The following is a 20,458-nucleotide window of genomic DNA, read 5'->3' as shown; positions in this document are numbered from 1 at the left end:
CACTGCATGTCCATATGACGGTTGCGAACGGAGCTCACTTTTCTTCGTCCAAAAAGACACACCAAAAAACATCCAAATACCTCCACACAGCTCGTCTGTAATGTCCGTCTTGTATTGAAGCCCCAACATGAGAAATTGTGTCAGGCAAAGCAGTGAACTGAGACACTGGGAGCTTCCGCTACAAACAAGCTTAAAATATAGACTTATTTAATTTTTTTCAGAACAATTTCTCATGTCGGGGCTTCAATACAAGAGGGACATTACAGACGAGCAGCATGGAGGTATTTGGATGTTTTTCGGTGTGTCTTTTTGGACGAAGAAAAGTGAGCTCCATTCGCTACCGTCATATGGACATGCAGTGCTGCACGGAGCCCCACTGTAACTCAGAGAAGGCACAGAGGACTCTGAAACTTAATTAAATTTTAATTTTGGGTGAACTATCCCTTTAATATTTACTCAGACATATTTGCGGTATGAGTGTGTGCACTGAACCCTGACAGCACTGGATGAATACAAATACCGTTACACCCCTACAAATTACGTTATACAATTTGTAATGGTTATTGTGTATTTGCACATATGACTCAAAATCATTCACAAAAGAAACGTCATTTAATATGTGATGTGTTTATGAACTCCTTTAAGCCTAGAGTATATTAACTACTAGCACCACATGTGTAAAAACGAACATCAGGGTTCAGCTAAAGGCGGATACAAGATGTTTCCCTTTGTCTGAGTTATGTGTGAAGGAGTGTTTACAATTAGAGGTTTATCTCAGGCAGACTGAGACAGCCACTGTGTGTCTGCTCCAGCCCATCCTCTCTCCTGCTGCTGCTACCAGCACTTCCCATCAGTCCATCAGTCAGTCAGCAGGTCGCAGAGAAAGACAGCATTGTGTCAGACCCTCTACACACACACACACACACACACACACACACACACACACAGGTCTTAAAATAGTCTGGTCCCTAACAGTTTAATCTAATGTCCACTGACAGGAAGTTCAGTGCAGATTCAGACTGAACAAACATGAAAACACCTGAAGCTCAGAGATGTTTTCTTCTCCTTATAAATACAGAACATTATTTTTTAAGAAAACTGAGTGAAACTGCTGAGGAACTTGATTTTATTCATATTTACACATTTAAAAGTTTGTTTTTCATGTTTTATTGGGGCCACATATAGAGACAAACTACCTCACACACATTCAGGCCTGTGATCAACCTAGTTGCCATCGACCTACAGTAACAGTGTGTAATGTGTTTGGACTGTGGCAGGAGCCAGAGAGAAGCCACAGGGAGAACATGCAAACTCCACGGGGAATCAAACCCACCACTGTGCTGCCACGGATATAATACAATGAAAATATAAATGGTGAAAAGTCTGAATAAAAGTTGATGAATGGTCATATCTCAACATGCTTTAGTTAGACTGTGATTTGTTTTTACTTATTTATTTATTTTATTTGAACAATTGTAGAATCAACAGAATAAATTAAATTTAAAAAATGATTAAACATGTACAGGTGAGGTAGAAACCCACTCTGGACTTTTCTATAAACCTCACCTGTAAACGTTAATTACACAAATAACAAATTAAAACAAAAAAAATACCATTAATATACTTTAGCTTAATAGCATTATGTAGCTGATGTTATCTGGCCCTCTGCATTGTGTTTGGTGCACATTGCCCCAGGTGGGGTTCGAACCCTGGTCTCCCACACCGCGGGCAACGATGCAAACCGTTTTGCCAAGAGGTCAATGACCGCTTGGCAATCTGGTTTGCACGTTCTTTATGGGTGAGTGAGTGCACCCGGACCCTCCGTTACAATTACAAAATAGATTAAATAGATTAAATATTTCCGTCAGTGACGGGGTTTGGCCATGATGAACAAATACGTGTTTTTCTTTACGTTGTAAACCCTCAAAGTTTGCATCTGTGCTTCTGCTTTGCATGCTGTGGTGTGATGTGTCTTTGCTGCATGTGTTGGGGATGTATTGAATTATGTTTTCTGATTGATGTTATATATGTTCTTTTGTCATGTCATGTTGTATGTTCTTTTGTCAAGTTGTTAATTGCTGTGCATGTTTGTAGATTGCCTTGGCTAATAACTTTGTAATTTTAATCATATTCATATTCTGTTTTTAGGGTGACTTTTTAACATCCGTCTGGGGACTACAGATGAAAAATAGCCTCTTGGCTAATTCTGGCGCATTTACAGTGATGTTATTAATGTGCACTGTCCCTGTTTTCAAATAAACTTATAAACTAAACTCAAACACAGACCTCAGATCAGATCATCAGATCAGCCTCATCTTTATCTAACGGAGCAGGTTCACACTGACAGGTTCAGACATGGCTGACAGCAGAGCAGTTGACTGTCACATCAGAGTGAGGACCAATCATCTTTCAGTTCTCAGTCTCATGCGGAGCCTTGTCCTTTCAATGAGCTCTAAGTTTGTTTGTTTGTTTGTTTGTTTACAACATGTTCCCTACATGGACATCAACCAGAGACAAGGATCCATCCACCCTGCAGGAGTCTGAACAAGTTAGTCCACCAGGCCTTTAACATCCATGTGTGTGATCGTCATGAGATCAGGACACGTCACCTCGGTTCTAGATGTTTCTGATATATAAGTTTGACATTCTGGCCTCATGCCAGGGTCAGAGGTCAGAGGTCAGAGGTCAGAGGTCAGAGGTCAGAGGTCAGAGGTCACAGGTCAGAGGTCATCACAATGATCAGGATAGAAAATCTAATGGAGATCTGATGTTGAAGTCAAATAATGTCTGTGTCTGTCTGTGCAACGCATGAGGACAATGTACCTACTGTTCACATGGACATACACATGTATAAACATACTGTATGTATGCTAAGATTTAACTGCATTAACATGCAGGCAGATGTAGGCACACACACCCACACACACACACACACACACACACACACACACACACAAACAGTCAAACTGTGTTCATTAGGTGTTGGTTTGATCCACAGCAGCAGTGTGTGTGTGTGAATGGAGGCAGCAGTTCTGCTGGTAGTTTACTGAGTGTTTGGGGCTCACGGTGTCATGTTTCCTGTCAGCTAACAGCCTTACACACACACACACACACACACACACACACACACACACACACACACACACACACACACACACACACACACACACACAGCTGTACTGTACTCACCCTCTCTACGAAGCACTCTGCGATGGCGGCAGCATGAGGACTTCTCTCTAGATCCTCCAGTAGATCACTGAGGAGACACACACACACACACACACAGACGTCAGAGGTGCTGGAAGCTGACTGCTACATGTACACACATGTACACACCTGCTACAACTGAACTGGCAGCGTCAGCAAAACATACATATCGAGACGATACCGAGAATTGATCAATATGGAAAAACATATCGTGATAAAGTTTTTTGCCATATGGCCCAGCCCTATGGAGTGCTGCTGGTGTCCACACAGTGATGTACATGTATATATATATATATATATATATATATATGTATATCCTTTCTCTGGTGTTGGGGTCACCAGTGACCCGTTTTCAGGTTTTAAATGCATACAAGTACCACATAAATTTGTTTATAGCATCAAGTCTTTTGGACTTTGCCAGGAACCTTTTTTTTTCCACAAAATTTTAAAATGCTCTGGTTAAAATGATGACATTTGTGGTTTTAGGGTCAATTTTGACCCGGTTATAACGATAAGAACATAATTAGAGTTAAAACTGAAATCCTACGTGCAAAACCAACATTGTCATGGATAAGGAAGTCTAACAACATAACCAAGAGATGAGAAACAAATGGGATGATAAATAATTGTTTTTAGTGTATTTTACAGCAGATTTGAGACTTGGGTCAGAACCGACCCTAACACCATAGATGGCAGCAGAAAGCTGACAAGAGGAAGGGTCAATTGAAGTCAAGGGTCATACTGACAAAAAAGACCCAGGGGCCCACACCAAAAAATACTAAAACCAATATTTTCATGGATAAGGAAGCCTGACAATGTAACCAAGAGAAGAAAAACAAATTGGATGAAAAAAAATGTTTTTAGTGTATTTTACAGCTGATTTAAAACACGGGTCAAAACTGACCCGTACACCAGTAGAAAGCTAACACAAGATGAAGGATATATACAGTATACAGTATGTATATATGGTATGCACCAAGGGCCCACATGAAAAAGACATAAAAAGGTCTTTGCTGATCAGACCCATGTTTTGGGGGGAGTTTTCAGGAGGGAAACTGCAAAAATCATTTCAAAGATTCAAGTTCAAGTTTATTTGTCATAGACATTTAAAAGTACAATGAAATGTAATCTGTCCTGGCTCTCTCTCAGCCCTTAAAACATATAATAGTGCAATAAAAAACCCAATAACAACAGTAACAACATATGATAAAAAAAAACAATGGCAAAATAAAAACGATAGCAAAGTACAATATAAAGCACCAATAAAAAAAAAAATCAATAGTCCCCAGCTTCCACAATCGTTTAAAAGCTACTATTCAGTAGTGTCTGCTCTGACGCTCTAATAGGAAAAAAGGCTGTGGTTCTCAAAAGGTTCTGTTTCAATATCAGTTTTAATATCATTCACAACTCTCTATCTTGGAAATATTCCGGGTTGAGTAAAACTGATATTTATCTTCTTAGGGTCTTGCTGGCTGCAAGTAAAAATGGCCCCACTACAGATTCTTCTGTTACTATTGTAAAACAATTGCATCTCCTAGAGCAGAATCTGACTCTGGGTGGAAAACGATGGCAGACATGGGATGTTGCTTATTTGGCCCATGAGTGAGTCTATGATGTGTTGTGTAAGGTATTTTGTCTTTTGGGTATACAGATCACCCCTGGACCTCGCGTTTGTGTAATTGTTCAGTGTTTTGTATTTTGTCTTTTGTTTTACCTTTTGAGTCTCTGTACTAAAATATGACAATTATCTATAAATAAAGAGCTAAAAAGGCATAAAATGGACATAACAGCTTTGATATAAAATAAAAAAAACATTCAAATCAGATGTAGGATGATGAAATGAGCCTCCAGTCTGCAGCATGTCAGCAACCGCAGACAGGAAGCACAAGCACAGACAGGTCGGGTCTCTGATTCACAGCCAGGCTGCTTCACTGGGGGCCACGGAGAACACTTCACTGTGTAATAGAAATACTTTCGCTGTGTGTGTGTGTGTGTGTGTGTGTGTGTGTGTGTGTGTGTGTGTGTGTGTGTGTGTGTGTGTGTGTGTGTGAGAACAGCCTGTGTTTCCACCCTGAGGTGTGTGTGACGCTGAGCTGACTGTACAACCTGCACACTGTCACCGCTGGCAGCCGGCCATCCTCCAAACCTCTCCTCCCTCCATTCCCACAGTTCATCCTCATCATCCTCATCCTCATCATCCTCATCGTCATCATCATCATCATCATCCCTCCATCCTGCCAAGTCCCAGATACTACACACACGCACACACACACAAATACAACCAATTTCCAAAAGCCTTTTCTTTATCGCTCCATCTTAATCTCTGTCCTCTGCTTCTGTCTCTCATATCCATCCGTCTATCTTCAATGTTTCAGCCAACAGGGCTCTGCACACACACATTACATGCAAAAAGACGTATTACACACTTATAAAACGGAAAGGTGAAATCCGGCGATCTGATTGGTTGTTAACCGTGGTATAATGAGCATATACCACGGCTACTATTCTACTATTTGTTCTCATGTATCCTATCCATGACGACGTACTGTTGCAGTCGGTAGCAAAAGACAGTCGCGGTGTTTTTACGACGTTATAACAAAAAGACTAAAGTCGTTGAATTTACATGTTTAAAGTTAACTTACTGTACAGTAACAATGGTAGAGGGGATTGAGCAGTGACTTTCATCTGAAAAACATGGCGAACATAGCGAGGTGGGACTATTTTTTCCCACACTGGGGCTATTTTATTAGCTAATATGTATAAAAACTACATGAAATTGATTGCGTATTCTTCTTTCATATTGCCATTATTGGTAATAGTTTACTTGCCAGCCCATAGGGCCCCATTGTGAACCCGGAAATGTTGAGTACCCCAAAGTTTTATGTTAGAAATATATAGTATGGGTCCCCAGTATTCAGAAACTGCCGGATGCTAACTTATATATATTGGGCAATTAGCACAATTTACATAATTAGCATAAATTACCATAGTTTCCTATATGGGCAATATTTCCGCAAAATTGACTTGGCTGATCTGGGCAATATTGGAGTGGTTTTAGGGGTTATTGATGATGCTGAATCCATTTCTGACATTTTCAAAATTCAAAATGGCTGTCTAAACCGGTAGTGACCAGATTTAAACCGCCAGTGGGCCGATTTTGATGGATTTCAATCTGGTCCCTTCCGGTTTAGACAGCCATTTTGAATTTTGAAAATGTCAGAAATGGATTCAGCATCATCAATAACCCCTAAAACCACTCCAATATTGCCCAGATCAGCCAAGTCAATTTTGCTGAAATATTGCCCATATAGGAAACTATGGTAATTTATGCTAATTATGTCAATTGTGCTAATTGCCCAATATATATAAGTTAGCATCCGGCAGTTTCTGAATACTGGAGACCCATACTATCTATTTCTAACATAAAACTTTGGGGTACTCAACATTTCCGGGTACTCATTTTTGGCAAGTAGACTATAACCGTTTTATAAAAGCAATATATCACGACAGGCCGTATGCTCATTATACCACTCTAAGGGGGTTGTCGTTTAAATAAACAATTCCAAATTACTTTTTAAATCTGTGCGTCTGTGTGTGTGTGTGCATCATATCCTCTGAAAGCCACATGTAAATTGTCTGTTTCCTTCTGTTGTGGCTTGTCACTTCGGAGCTGATCAGATTTTGGTGGCCAAAGGTCAGAGGTCAAAGCTGTGGTGTCATATCACACAGTTCTGGCCCTGTCAACAAAATATCTCAGTAACGTCTTATGCAAACGTCTTCAAATCTGGTACAAACATTCAGCGGAAGAGAAGAACGTGATTAGAATTTGGTGGTAAGAGGTCGAAGGTTGTTGTGAACATGATATCTCAAGAACTCTGGAAGGGAATCTTTTCAAATGTGTTTTTTTTCTCTCTCTCTGTCAAATTTTCTACCTGAGACAATAAAATAACTGAATCTGATGGAACATACACACGGATATCAGTGTATTTCTTTGAAGACATGACTACGTTTCAACCTATAGGGGACAATAATATTGAGAAAGGGAGCATGAGTGCAACACTTTCCAATGGGAGACTGTATATATTCACAGGGCTTTACAAAGCCGCCTTGATCTACATAAGAGGTCGACGCTGGACTGTAAAGTTGAGCAGGCGTCGTCACCTCGGAGAGCAGATCTCCAGTCACAGGAGGCTACAGTGAAGAAAACAGCTGCAGAAACAGGCCGGCTGCGCTCCAGTATTCATTAAACAGTTTGCTCTGAAGTCATTTCACATTTCTACATCTCTGTATTCACTCTTCTTATTTTCACTCTGTTAGTCTGACTTTCATTCCCAGGCCTTGTGTGTATGAGAGCCTTTCTTCACTTGCTGCATCTCTGAACATGTTCTCGCCACATGGTCTCGTTTTCTGAAACCAGGTCAGCGAGGAGAATGCGCTAACATAAGCTTGGCCCGCTCCTCGGCCCGCTCCTTTTGTTTACATACGCCGTGTGTGCGTGATTCGTGTGCCGACGCGCAGTACGAAGTTTTGTGATTTCACACATACGCTGATGTGAGTGTGCTTTAGACGTGTTGGCAGCCAATTTAGAATCAGCAGGGCATTTACTGTCGAACAGGAAACTTATTGTTCGAGCTGCCCTCGCACCAAATGCAAAACCGTGACACTGTGCAGACGCAGGCTGAGTCTCACATTAACAGTGTGAGTGTGAAGCGCCGAGGCGGTGTTACATGCACACACACAAAAGCCTACAACTTGTAGCCTACTGCACGGTGTGATACAGTACACTCTGTACACTAGTGCAGCGGTTGAAAACAACTGGGAGCAGGCTAAACATAATCTACTGCATGTACAGTAATGTGCTGTATCACTATGGTGGCAAGTGACTGCGACACTGACTACGTTTACATGCAGTCAATATTCAGGTTAATGTCAATATTCAGGTTTCTGAAACATTCAGAATAACCTGTTTACATGCCTGAGCAAACAGAGTTTTTCCTGTAGACATGGTCATTGTAATCAGTTGGACATCCCAATCAAAACAGCGACGCAAGGAGAACGTCATGACACAATGCTCGTCAATTCCACTTTCTACCGTCTACAAAAGATATGATCTTCATGTCTTTCACCACTAATGAAGTGATTTGTTTCCTCCTCACTCCAAAAGTCTGGTGTTTTCTTGCGTTTCGCCATGTTTACAACAAGTAGTTCTTGTAGTACTCAAAAGACCAAGATTCCTTGCGAATAGAACATGCACAGAACACAAATGAATGTTCCTTTCCATGGGGATATCCCGATAGGCGTACATGACCAAATATTCAGGTTAGAAAAGGAGTAAAGGGTTATTGACTGCATGCAAATGTAGTCACTGTCACTTCCTCAAGACAGGGGTTGTACCTTTTGAGCTGCTAGAAGGCTTTTATTGTGAAAATCCTGTGGGGTGTCATCAAGGGAAGCTTAAATTAGATTAGAAAATAAACCATAAACATAAGAAACACTGAGGCTGTCAGCTGAGATCGAACATTTCTCATCATCACTGACATACAGTGATGGGAATAACGGCGTTATAAAATTATTTATTCATTATTTACAACGTTACATTTTTCAGTAATGATTCATCAAAAAAGTTACTGACAATAAAATGTGCCGTTACTTGACTCAAGAAGTCCTGTCACAAGTAATACACCTGTTTAAGTGTATGTGTAATACACATTTTATTTCAGTGCATCAACTAGTCAGATAAAAGCCAACTCACTCAGTATTCCTCCACACACAACAGGTTTCGTGGATCCTGTCTGAGCGGAGGGATACTGAGTGAGTGGGTTAGTTCCAGATAAACGGGAGGTTAGGGGGGCGAGTCCAGGTAATTTGACATATTTGAGCAATTTTATAAGAAATAATGCAATAGTTACTTTTCCTAATAATTACTTACTTTTATAATGTAGTATTTCAGTTACTTTGGGGAAAGGTAACTAGTAACTATAACTCATTACTTGTTCAAAGTAACGCGCCCCATGCACACTGCTGACATAGACTGAGTATTGCTGAGCCTGTGTGGGTGTTGAGGGCGTTTGACGAGCTCTGTGCAGCTGAAACTGCTCGTTTCCCCACGCTGCAGTTTAAAGATAAGACACAGACCTTTATGAGAGCTCCAGCAGTAAAACGAGCTGTTGCATGAGACTGAAACCCTCTGGAACGATCTCTGAGAAGTTCACATTTTGTTTTTACTTCCTGGAACAGATTCTTGTTGCTGTGCAGAAACACGAGCCAAATGCCTGATGACTATCTACAAAAACTGCAGCTCACTGAACAATATGTCAGGAAACCCTGGAGCTGCCGGAGCCTCGGAGATTTCAGTGGAGGGATTTTTACACCTGAATATATTTTGCATTACATCAGATGATTGTAAAATAAAGAGAGGAGAGGAGAGGAGAGGAGAGGAGAGGAGAGGAGAGGAGAGGAGAGGAGAGGAGAGGAGAGGAGAGGAGAGGAGAGGAGAGGAGAGGAGGAATCCAAACACAACTATAATTTTTCTAAGAGTGGTGGAAAAGGACCAAAGGACTGGGCTGAATGAGGGTAAACAGTGTTAAACTAGACAGAACAGGCCTGAAAACAAAGTGGACGAGACACTGAACATCCAACAGAACTGAGAAGCTTTGACAGAACCAAACATGACCTACTGTACCATCACCATGGTTACAACCACAGATCTCTCTGGTCTGAGAACTGATGTCAGAAAACAACTCGACAACAAAAACGTACCAATGTTCACAAGTGTTCATTCCCTGCTTCCTTACTGTAAGTAAAACCCCCAGCTGGTCCGTATGAGGACAGACAGGGATGAAATGAGATTTATTGAGGGAATTTAACGAGGTTAATTTCCTTGTCAAAGCCATTTAAAGTTGTATAACACATAAACACACACACACATACACACAATATGAGGTTTTACCACAAAACTCTCGCTGCATTCTTAGTTAACAAGCTGAAATCAAGTCTTTAATTATCACAAATACACGCACATAATTATTTTGTACACAAGCATGTACGGACAGACACACACACACACACACACACACACACACACTCTCTCTCCTTCTATTCTTCCTCTTGTCCCCCACTTGCTCACTCTCACTCTCCTCTGGCGTCAGGCCTCATTTTGTGGCCGGCGGACGTCATTAGCGGGGGATTGTGGGAGAGGAAGAGGGAATTCTGGGTGTGTTTTTTTAATTTTTTTTTCTAACGGGGTGAAAACAGAGAAGGGAGTGGGAGGAAGATGGGCCGGTAAAGAGACGATGACATCAAGGGAGAGAGAGGGGGGGGCGGGCTTCTGATAGAACAGTTTAATAAGACAAAGAGAAAGTCTAGGAAACACAGAGACGGAGAGGGGACGGGCTCAAGGTCAGAGAGAGAGAGAGAGAGAGAGAGAGAGAGAGAAAGCCCATAATAAGAGACAGGATGGGTGGATGTTTGGTGTGGGAATAAAGTCAAACATGAATAGAACAATAAGAAAAGAGAAGATAAAGGAGGAGGAGAGAAACTACAGAGAGAAGTCAGACATCCTCATGTCAAACTGACTAATGACAAGTCTATCTGATGTACTGGGGTCTATAGGAATCAGCCTCACATACACACACACACCACACACACTCGACCTTTTCCCTTAAAGAGATAGTTCAACATTTTGGCAAATTGGCCCATTGCTATATAATCCCTATAGTTTTAGGAGTAGGTTCGTTAGCTTTAATTGTCGGTGCAAGCTGTTTTTAGAACGGTGGAGCAGAGCCGTGAGCTGCTCAGAGCTACGCTACGGAGGCTCATTATGGGATTTCTTGGTTTCCCTCATCAAACTCATCAAATACACAATCCAACAACTCCACAACGCTCTGGTGGACAAGTTGTGAGCTGCACATTCACCACGCTATGAGATAATAACACAACGTTACCAGACAGAGTTGTTTTAGAGGTAAATACATGCAAAACAGCTGATGTGTATTCCCATCACAGACAGTTTTTCAGCAAGCAGTCTCTGCATTTGCCTCTAAAACAACTCTGTGTGGTAACGTTGTGTTATTATCTCATAGCGTGGTGAATGTGCAGCTCACAACTTGTCCACCAGAGCGTTGTGGAGTTGTTGGATTGTGTATTTGATGAGGGAAACCAAGAAATCCCATGAGCCTCCGTAGCGTAGCTCTGAGCAGCTCGCGGCTCTGCTCCACCGTTCTAAAAACAACTTGCACCGACAATTAAAGGTAACGAACCAACTCCTAAAACTATAGGGATTATGACAATGGTCCAATTTGCAAAAATGTTGAACTATCCCTTTAAACATGTAAAACTCGGTCATAAAATACATTCAGCAAAACATAAAATGGTCTTAATTGTTGCATGTTTCAAGTCAGCACAAGTTTTGCACACTGCAACCTGTGAATGGTCAATGGGTGGTTCCAACACACTCAACACACATGATGATATCAATATCAAACCTAAACTGACTTTATGATCCAACTACAGACAAACTGTAACCTAGTCTTACTGCAGCAGATCAGAGCAGAACCATCCACAGCAGATGGGGGTTCCTCCTGGAGATCATTAACATCCTCATCACTTAAGGGATTTGTTCAGTTTTAGACACTTTCTCACATCAACTCTGGAACTCTGAAGACATCCAACTACAGAAATAAAAACATCTGTTTCTCCTCACTTGTCTTTTACCTTCACTGAACTTACGAGTCAAAATTTCAATTGATGTTTTCGAGTCGCAGTTTTGTTTTTCCCACCTCAGCTTTATGACACATTTTCATCATGTCACTTCTTTTCTCAGGGGTTTTAGCTGCTAAATAAACAAACCTACCCCTGACCCCACATGCCCCCATGACACTTGAACCCTGAACACCCGAGCCGGGCCCTCCTCTGTGGGCCGAGGCCAAACCAAACACCCGGGGCCAAGGTCTGTTTTTCATCTTCACACGGGGCAAGTCGACTCTTTAACAGAGTGATAAACAGCAGCTGACTGTGTGGCATCTGAGATATGCTGCTTAACTAAACTGATGATAGACAGGGGAGGGGGAGATGGAGGAGGAGGAGGAGGAGGAGGAGGAGGAGGAGGAGGAAGAGCAGGAGGAGGACGGAGAGTTATATAAGAGAACAGTGATAACGGCAGAAAAGAAAAGAAAAACACATGGAGAATTGAACAACAGCTGCTTTATCAGCTTCATCCTATGAAAGTTGTACGTTTGGGCATTTAGAGATAAAATCAGACTGAAAGTGTTTCTTCAGAGGCCAAGCTGCTTATGCCTCTGGAGTTTCACTGACTAGAGAGATGATGCGACTGAGAAGCACACGGTCTCTTCCAGAAGAGACACAGACCTCACATTTCATGGACGGACACAATTCAGATGTTCATTTTCCCTTTGAAAATCCTCAAAAGCCTGGAACCCTGCATGTCACAGCGTCTGTACTCACTTAACACGTCACGGCCATCAGTGGTTTGTGCTATTGAGCCAGCTACACACACTACATAGATATATTTGTATATAGATAATGGATGGATGTTTGTGTGTGTATGTGCAATGGTTGGTGGGTTTTTACCCAGCCAAGACATGTGTTGAAAATGAAATCACTGCAGGAAATCCAAAACTAATGAGTGTTAAAACATGGATTTGGGTTGAGTCCATCATCCAACAGAGTTTCACAAACACCTGAGGAGCTCAGTTGATTTGGAGTGGGACAGAATAAAAGCAAAAACGATGGCGACTGAACTCATGTTGTGATTACTGTGCACATGTGTTAAATTTTATGGAGAAAAAGTCTAATTGTTTGTCTATTGTTGTACAATAGAGCTCTTGTTTCCACTGTGCAGAGGAAGAACAAGGGATGGAAATCTCCTGTTCTGGTCTGTGCTGCAGGTTTCCATTGGTTCCCAGGCAACATGAGAATGGGATGTGAAGTGACATAATCAGATGATTGTTAAAATTAAACAAAATATTCTTTTGAATCAGAATGTTATGAGTTTCACCCAGCGTACAGACCCACATAATAAAATCCCACAGTATTTACTGTTGGCTGCCCTGTGCAGTAACTCACGGTGGGTACTGTGTGCGTTGTGAAAACAAGTTCCTGTGACTTGTTTGATGCATTGCTCTCAGCTCTGTGGAGGTGCTGCAGCTGTAAAACTATCAATGTGTTTCATGAGCTGCAGCCTCCAATCAACTCGACTCGTCAACTAACCTAACGACCGGTTTTTAACTGAGGAAGTGAGGTGTTCTCACTCTGCTGCAGTTTATTTCTCAAGAGTGGCCGACTACAGGAATGACTGTCGGGCTCACCATTTAAAGGGATAGTTCAACATTTTGTCAAATTGGCCCATTGCCATAATCGCTATAGTCATAGCAGTAGGTTCATTACCTTTAATTGTAGGTGTAAGCTATTTTCAGTACGGCGGAGCGCAGCAGCTGGCTGCTCAGAGCTACGCTATGGAGGCTAACGGAATTTCTTGGTTTCCCTCATTAAACTCATCAAATACAAAATCCCAAAACTCCACAGCGCTTTTGTAGACAAGTTGTGAGCTGCACAACCACCACGCTATGAGATAATGACGGAACGATACGAAATGGAGCCGTTTTCGAGGTAAATACATACAAAACCGCTGATGCGCGTTGCGTTCAGGGACAGTTTTTCAGCAAGCAGTCTCCGTATTTACCCTGTATTTACCTCGAAAACGGCTCCGTTTCGTATCGCTCCGTCATTATCTCATAGCGTGGTGGTTGTGCAGGTCACAACTTGTCTACAAAAGCGCTGTGGAGTTTTGGGATGTTGAATTTGATGAGTTTAATGAGGGAAACCAAGAAATTCCCTTAGCCTCCATAGCGTAGCTCTGAGCAGCCTGCTGCTGCGCTCCGCCGTACTGAAAATAGCTTACACCTACAATTAAAGGTAATGAACCTACTGCTATGACTATAGCAATTATGGCAATGGGCCAATTTGCCAAAATGTTGAACTATCCCTTTAACAAAAAAGGTAAAAGGTGTATCAGAGTAGAAGATTGCACTGTTCCCATGGAGAAGAGGTTACCTTGTGTTGAGACTGAATTTGAATTGAAATGTAAGTGTAAAGTTTACATTTCATTTCATTACATTTTACATTTACATTTTACATCCTTCTCCTAGACTGTTACTTACAGCAGCACTGCAAAAGCAAACACCACAAAATGTAATTGCACAATCATTTTTCTACACAAGTAATGATGTGAATGTTAAATTATGTATATGTCAACTCAAGTCACATGTGAATCTGGTCTCTGGATGTAAAGAAGGTTTCTAGATGTCAACTTGGTTTCTGGATGTCAACTTAATCACTGGATGTGAATCTGGTCTCCAAATATAAACCTAAACCTGTTCTTTGGATGTGACATCCTGGTCTCTGGGGGTTTTATTCATTCATTCATTCATCCATTCATTAAACCCTAATGTGAAATACTAATCTGATTACAGAGTAAAAGAACACATCCACAGATCAACAACATTACAGGAGGAATGTGTGTGAGGATGTGAGAACGTTGTGGCTGGCTGTCACTTCTTCAAAGTGCCGTCTGAGGGTTCAGACATGGTTTCAGAGTGAAGGTCAGAAACATGGTTCAGGTTAAGGCTGGGGCAAGAGGATGAGGAATGTTCTCTGTTACTGAGGGTCCTCACAAGTAGAGTAGGACAAACCTGTTTATTATCACATCATGTTGTCCGTGACCTCAGATCAGTATGGGGGGGGGGGGGGGGGTCAAATTCTAAATCAGTGAAGGAGAAATGTGAGCACACGCATCAGAAAAATAAAGAATACAATAACTGAACCAAGGAAAACAAAGAGAACAGGCGAGAGTGAAACACTAATCAATACATCAGTGTCTGACATCACTGATCACAGCTCATCAGTCTGACTCAGCGGCTTCATGGGAAACAGCTGATGATGATGATGTTGTAAAAATTCCCAGGAATCGGGTTATCTGACTGACTTCACTGTACATGAATGAGCAGAGTCTGTGTGTGTGTGTGTGTGAGTGTGTGGGCGCACACGTAATCTGTATCCTGCATCTGCTCCACTCATTCACTAACATATATAGGGCCCTAGTTTCGTGGTGCGGTGCAGGTTCCGACCAGAGCACGGCGCATGGTCAGTTTGTTAGGCCGCGGTGCGCTGAGATGGATGTGGCAGCCCAGCAGAGGGAGGTGTCACAGATTCAGCTTGGTGCAGTGAAACAAACACAATTTAATGCAACTAATTGAATCAACACCTGAATTTATATCTATATAGATTGTCCCATCACATCTGACGTCAGATCAAAGGCTGTTGGCACGCGTAACGGAAACTCAGCCTGACTGAATTAACACAGCTGAAACTGTGGTGCAAACTAACGAGAAACTAGCTGACAGTAGCTATAACCCAAATAACCTATAATAGCCAAGCTAGCACTAGGCTTTAACAGACTACTACTGCATTTTTCGGACTATAAGCCGCTACTTTTTTCCCCGCCCCGGTGTCCCAGCTCTTGTTTCTGTGCATCGCAACACAAACACACTCTGTAACCCATAATCTTGTGTTTATGACGGTTAAGACGACACAAACACACATGTCGTAACATCGTATATGTTATGTAACGTTATCCACCGCTCCATTTATTGATTTTTCACCGGCTTCGTTGTAAACAAATGCACATGGAGGAGAGGAATGTAACCAGAACAGCAGAAAAGCGAGCGGACTTGCACAGTTCCCTACTGTCTTTCTGTGTACATTTCTCATGTTACATCATGAAAACCTGCAGCTTATGTTTAAGTGCGGCCTATATATGTGTACAAAATGTATTTTCTTTTCAAATTTAGCTGGTGCGGCTTATACTCAAGTGCGCTCAAGAGTTCGAAAAGTGCGGTTACACGCCGCGTAGTTGCATGACTTTTCACCACCACTAAGCAGCTCGTCAGCGCGAGTCTCGACTTTTCGCGTGATGGCGTATAATGTCCCCGACAGGGTTTGTCCGCGGTAGAAAATGGGGCAAAATATTGACATAATTGTGCAATTTTTATTAGGAATTTTCATCTCTGGTCGTCTGGGTTCCACTCCAGCTATTGCACACCGACCGATAGCCGAGGCAGTTGATTAGGTCCCGACCCCGACCTGAGTGACATCCGTACGGGTCTCGGATCGGGTTTTCATAGACCCGTGAAGACCTCTAGTGTGAGTTTGAGACACCGACAGCTACAGGGAGTCTCCTCAGGAACTAACCCCCCAGAAGCATGTGGCCTTGGAGCTGCCACAGCTGACTTCCATCCATATGGGCTTTTACTGGCCGCCTCTTTGTACCTGGAGTCCTATGTGTGTGTGTGTGTGTGTGTGTGTGTGTGTTAAGGGTGTGTATGTTCATGGACTGAACTCACTGGCCAATCACAACCGAGTTTCACCCCTCACTGTCCCGGCCATGGTGTCATGTTTGAACTATGCTGGATGATGTAGCCACTCTGGACTTGTTATGTCTGCCCATCTGGTTCTCTCTCTCTCTCTCTCTCTCTCTCTCTCTCTCTGTGTGTGTGTATGTGTGTGTGTGTGTGTGTGTGTGTTCTCCTATTTTCTCTCCTTTCTTGAACAAAGAAAGAGAGAGAGAGAGAGAGAGAGAAACCAGGTCAGATGTTTTTGACAAACTCTGTGCGACCCTGAGCGATGGAGGGGAAGGAGGAGTTGAGTGAGTGAGGTTTGAGGGGATTTCTTGCTCTTGGAGCTTTCGTTACCTCATTATTAACTAATTGACTTCATTAAACGTATAAATCTAATTAAGCTCAGAGAGGGACATGGAGATGCAGGCACCACCCCCGCCCTCCGTCTCTCCTCCCTCCGTCTCTCCTCCCTCCTCCCTCCCTCTCCGCCTCCCTCGCTCCCTCTCATAGGATATTTCCCATGAGAACCAGGGACAGGAAGCCTGGATGGAATGAAAACTGTGTGCGTTTGGACTCACACATTTGTGCTTTTGTGTTGGTGACTGTTACTGTTTGAGTGTGTTCCTCTGCCTGAGTGTGTGTGTGTGTGTGTGTGTGTGTGTGTGTGTGTGTGTGTGTGTGTGTGTGTGTGTGTGTGTGTTCGTGTATGTGTGTGTTGGAACAGACACAAAGAAAGTGAAGTGTGAAAACAGGACTCAGCAGGGTGGGGTGGTGGAGGGTTGTGTGTGTGTGTGTGTGTGAGCGTGTGCGTGTGTGTGTGTGTGTGTGACATATTTTAACAGCTTCCTTCCCAGGCTCAAAGCAACTCACCCCCTACCCTGCCCCCACTCCCATCCCACCACACACACACACACACAGACACACACACACAGCTCTCTCTTTTTCTTGACTATCTGCTGTGTGAAGTTCGACAGTATTGATAAATATTTGATTGCTTGATTAGGTGTGTGCTCATGTTCCTTTCTCCTTCGACCCATTGCAGTTTAAAGGGATAGTTTTGGCAAATTGGCCATAATCCCTATAGTCATAGCAGTAGGTTTGTTACCTTTATTTGTCGGTGCAAGCTATTTTTAGAACGGCAGAGCAGAGCCGTGAGCTGCTCAGAGCTACGCTACGGAGGCTCATTATGGGATTTCTTGGTTTCCCTCATCATCAAACCCATCAAATACACAATCCAACAACTCCACAACGCTCTGGTGGACAAGTTGTGACCTGCACATTCACCACGCTATGAGATAATAACACAACGTTACCACACAGAGTTGTTTTCGAGGGAAATTCATGCAAAACCGCTGTTGCCTTCAGGGACAGTTTTTCAGCAAGCAGTCTCTGCATTTACCTCTAAACAACTCTGTTCTGTTATTATCTCATAGCGTGGTGAATCTGCAGGTGACAACTTGTCCACCAGAGCGTTTTGGAATTGTTGGATTGTGTATTTGATGAGTTTGATGAAGGAAACCAAGAAATCCCATGAGCCTCCGTAGCGTAGCTCTGAGCAGCTCACGGCTCTGCTCCACCGCTTACATCGACAATTAAAGGCAACGAACCTACTGCTATGACTATAGTGATTATGGCAATGGGCCAATTTGCCAAAATGTTGAACTATCCCTTTAAGTTCCCTGAAAATAAAAGAGGATATAAATTGTATATTCACATTTTTGAAACCCTGTTGAAGAGTGTGTAGGGACTTGGGACAGAGCTGGTACTGAGGGATTATAATGTGGAATTCCTGGGAATCTAACCCTCTACCTGTCACCGCTGCAGAGTTATGACCTCAACATGAGCGGCCGTGTGAATGAGCAGATGTTGCTCAGAGACACATCACCCGTTCTCTTGGATCGTGGCCAAATGATTAGTTGAGTCACTGTTGGTCGATGTGGCGGCAGCCAGATAAACACACAATGCTGTTCACACACACCAGACAGTTTTTTCTGGCATCACAGCGCTGTGAAGTCTGCTGAAGTCTGCTCAGAAACACCAGTGTCCCCGTGTTGAGCTTCTCCTACATCTCTCAGAGCTGACCATGTCAAGTATTACATACAGCTATGAAGGAGTGGAATGCCCTTCCGAATTATGTTATACAACAAATAAACATGGTTAGTTTTAAAATGAAATTATTTGGATCATAATTTTGACCATTAGTGTAAATCTGTAAATTGGGTCATGGCATCCTTGTGTGACAGGGTACATCGTAAATGTTGTGTCATGATTCAATGTAGGACCTGGTAATGTTTAGGTTTGGTGTTCGTCTTGGATGTTTTGTTTGTATGTGTATGTATGTACTAAGTATGTGACTTCTGTTTTTATGTATTAAGTATGGGTCATTTGCAGATGGTTTGTATTTGTCACTTATGACTGATGTGATATGGCTACTAGCTACTAACTATGCAGGGTGGACTGGGCCCTTGTACTGAATACAGTGATGGTCTTGAAAATGGTCTCGCATTGGTCTGGTCTCGGTCTTAACTTGGTCTCAGGTTAGCTGGCCTTGGCTACAACACTAGCCCCCACCCCTCCACCTCACCCCTCACCTCACTGTGTATGGTGATGCAGACCGACCACACCGTCTCAGAACCTTCACAAACTCAGCTTCCTCCCTACATCCTTTTCCCTTCTAAACAAACCCGCTAAATCTTAATTGGGTTGTTATCCCTACTTTTCATTCTTTTTCTTGAGACTGTGCTTTTTTTATTATATATTTTTTAAATCTTTTTAATGCTCCTGACACTCCTGCACTTTATTTGAGTTTTTAATAGTTCTCATCAGTACTTTTTATCTACCATATTTATATGTATCTGAGTGAATGAGAGAGTTGTGTGTAGGCTATGTGAGAACTGTGCGAAGAATGTCAAATGTACTGGTTTTTTATCTGTTTTGTGTACTTATGTAATGCAGTTACTTGCGGCACTTGACTGTCCATGACAAATTTCCCTGCAGGGACAATAAAGTTGTATTGATTGATTGATTCAGTGTGGTTTTTGTAGACCACATCCTTCAAACAATGCTGCCCCCTGAATTGGAACGCACCCCCATCTGAGTGACACTCACCATCTATCTCACCATCACAGATAGATGAGTGTGATATCACCGCAGTCTGCCCTCAGTCGATGTGGAGAATGGAGGTTGCTTTCTTTAAAGTAAACCGCTGTACGCGAACGCACCAAACTAGCATGACACAGAAACAGGCACATACTCTCTCTCTCTCTGTGTCTCTCTCTGGCTTTGCGACACAGGGTGGAATATCACTCAGCATTCCTGCTCTGTAAAACCTGATCTGGGCCTTGAAGAATCTGTTTCACTCATATTAGCTCAGCAGCTGCTCGCAAGTCTTAAAAAAAAATCAGTAGATTCCCCCTCATGAGAATCAAACTGGCGGCGTTGCCTTTTCTGCCTCTCTGCATCTGAATGTTTCCAGCACCAGCTTATCTCTCGGTCTGTCTTTACCAGACTCTGGGCCAAGATATGTTACCCACAAAATACTTTCCAGTCTCAAATTAACCAAAAATATCCTACATATGATGAGCAGTGGGATAGCTTTTCACTGTCAGATGAAGAGATGTGGTCAGAATTTAGCTCAGAGGCATATTTCTCTGCTGTTTGGACGGTGTTTAAATATCGCTAATGAAATGGAACCTTTCAATACCTGCAGAGCTGTCCCCCCGCAAGACCACTCCCGCTAACAGCCGGACTTAGTGGCTGCGGTTTTCGTGAAGAAGTGAAAAAGATCACTGAACTACAGCTAGGGGAGACAAAGTCTGGCCGTTACAGGCATCAACGTC

The 20,458-nt window shown here is 42.6% G+C and overlaps 1 protein-coding gene across 1 annotated transcript in view; it reads right to left on the bottom strand.

Annotated features, from left to right (window-relative positions):
* The window catches only part of LOC146976669 (uncharacterized), an 85,696-nt gene that overhangs the window by 49,291 nt on the left and 15,947 nt on the right, over nt 1–20,458 (bottom strand). Inside the window, exon 3 of the mRNA XM_085796585.1 lies at nt 3,190–3,256. Coding sequence (XP_085652711.1) covers nt 3,190–3,256 — 67 coding nt within the window. The remainder of the gene's footprint in view (nt 1–3,189; nt 3,257–20,458) is intronic.

The sequence above is a fragment of the Trachurus japonicus genome, chromosome 13 (assembly GCF_045865225.1).
Source record: "Trachurus japonicus isolate A0001 chromosome 13, Traja_1.0".
Taxonomy (NCBI): domain Eukaryota; kingdom Metazoa; phylum Chordata; class Actinopteri; order Carangiformes; family Carangidae; genus Trachurus; species Trachurus japonicus.
Note: the sequence above shows the minus strand (reverse complement) of the source record. Positions and strands in the feature narration are given on the sequence as shown.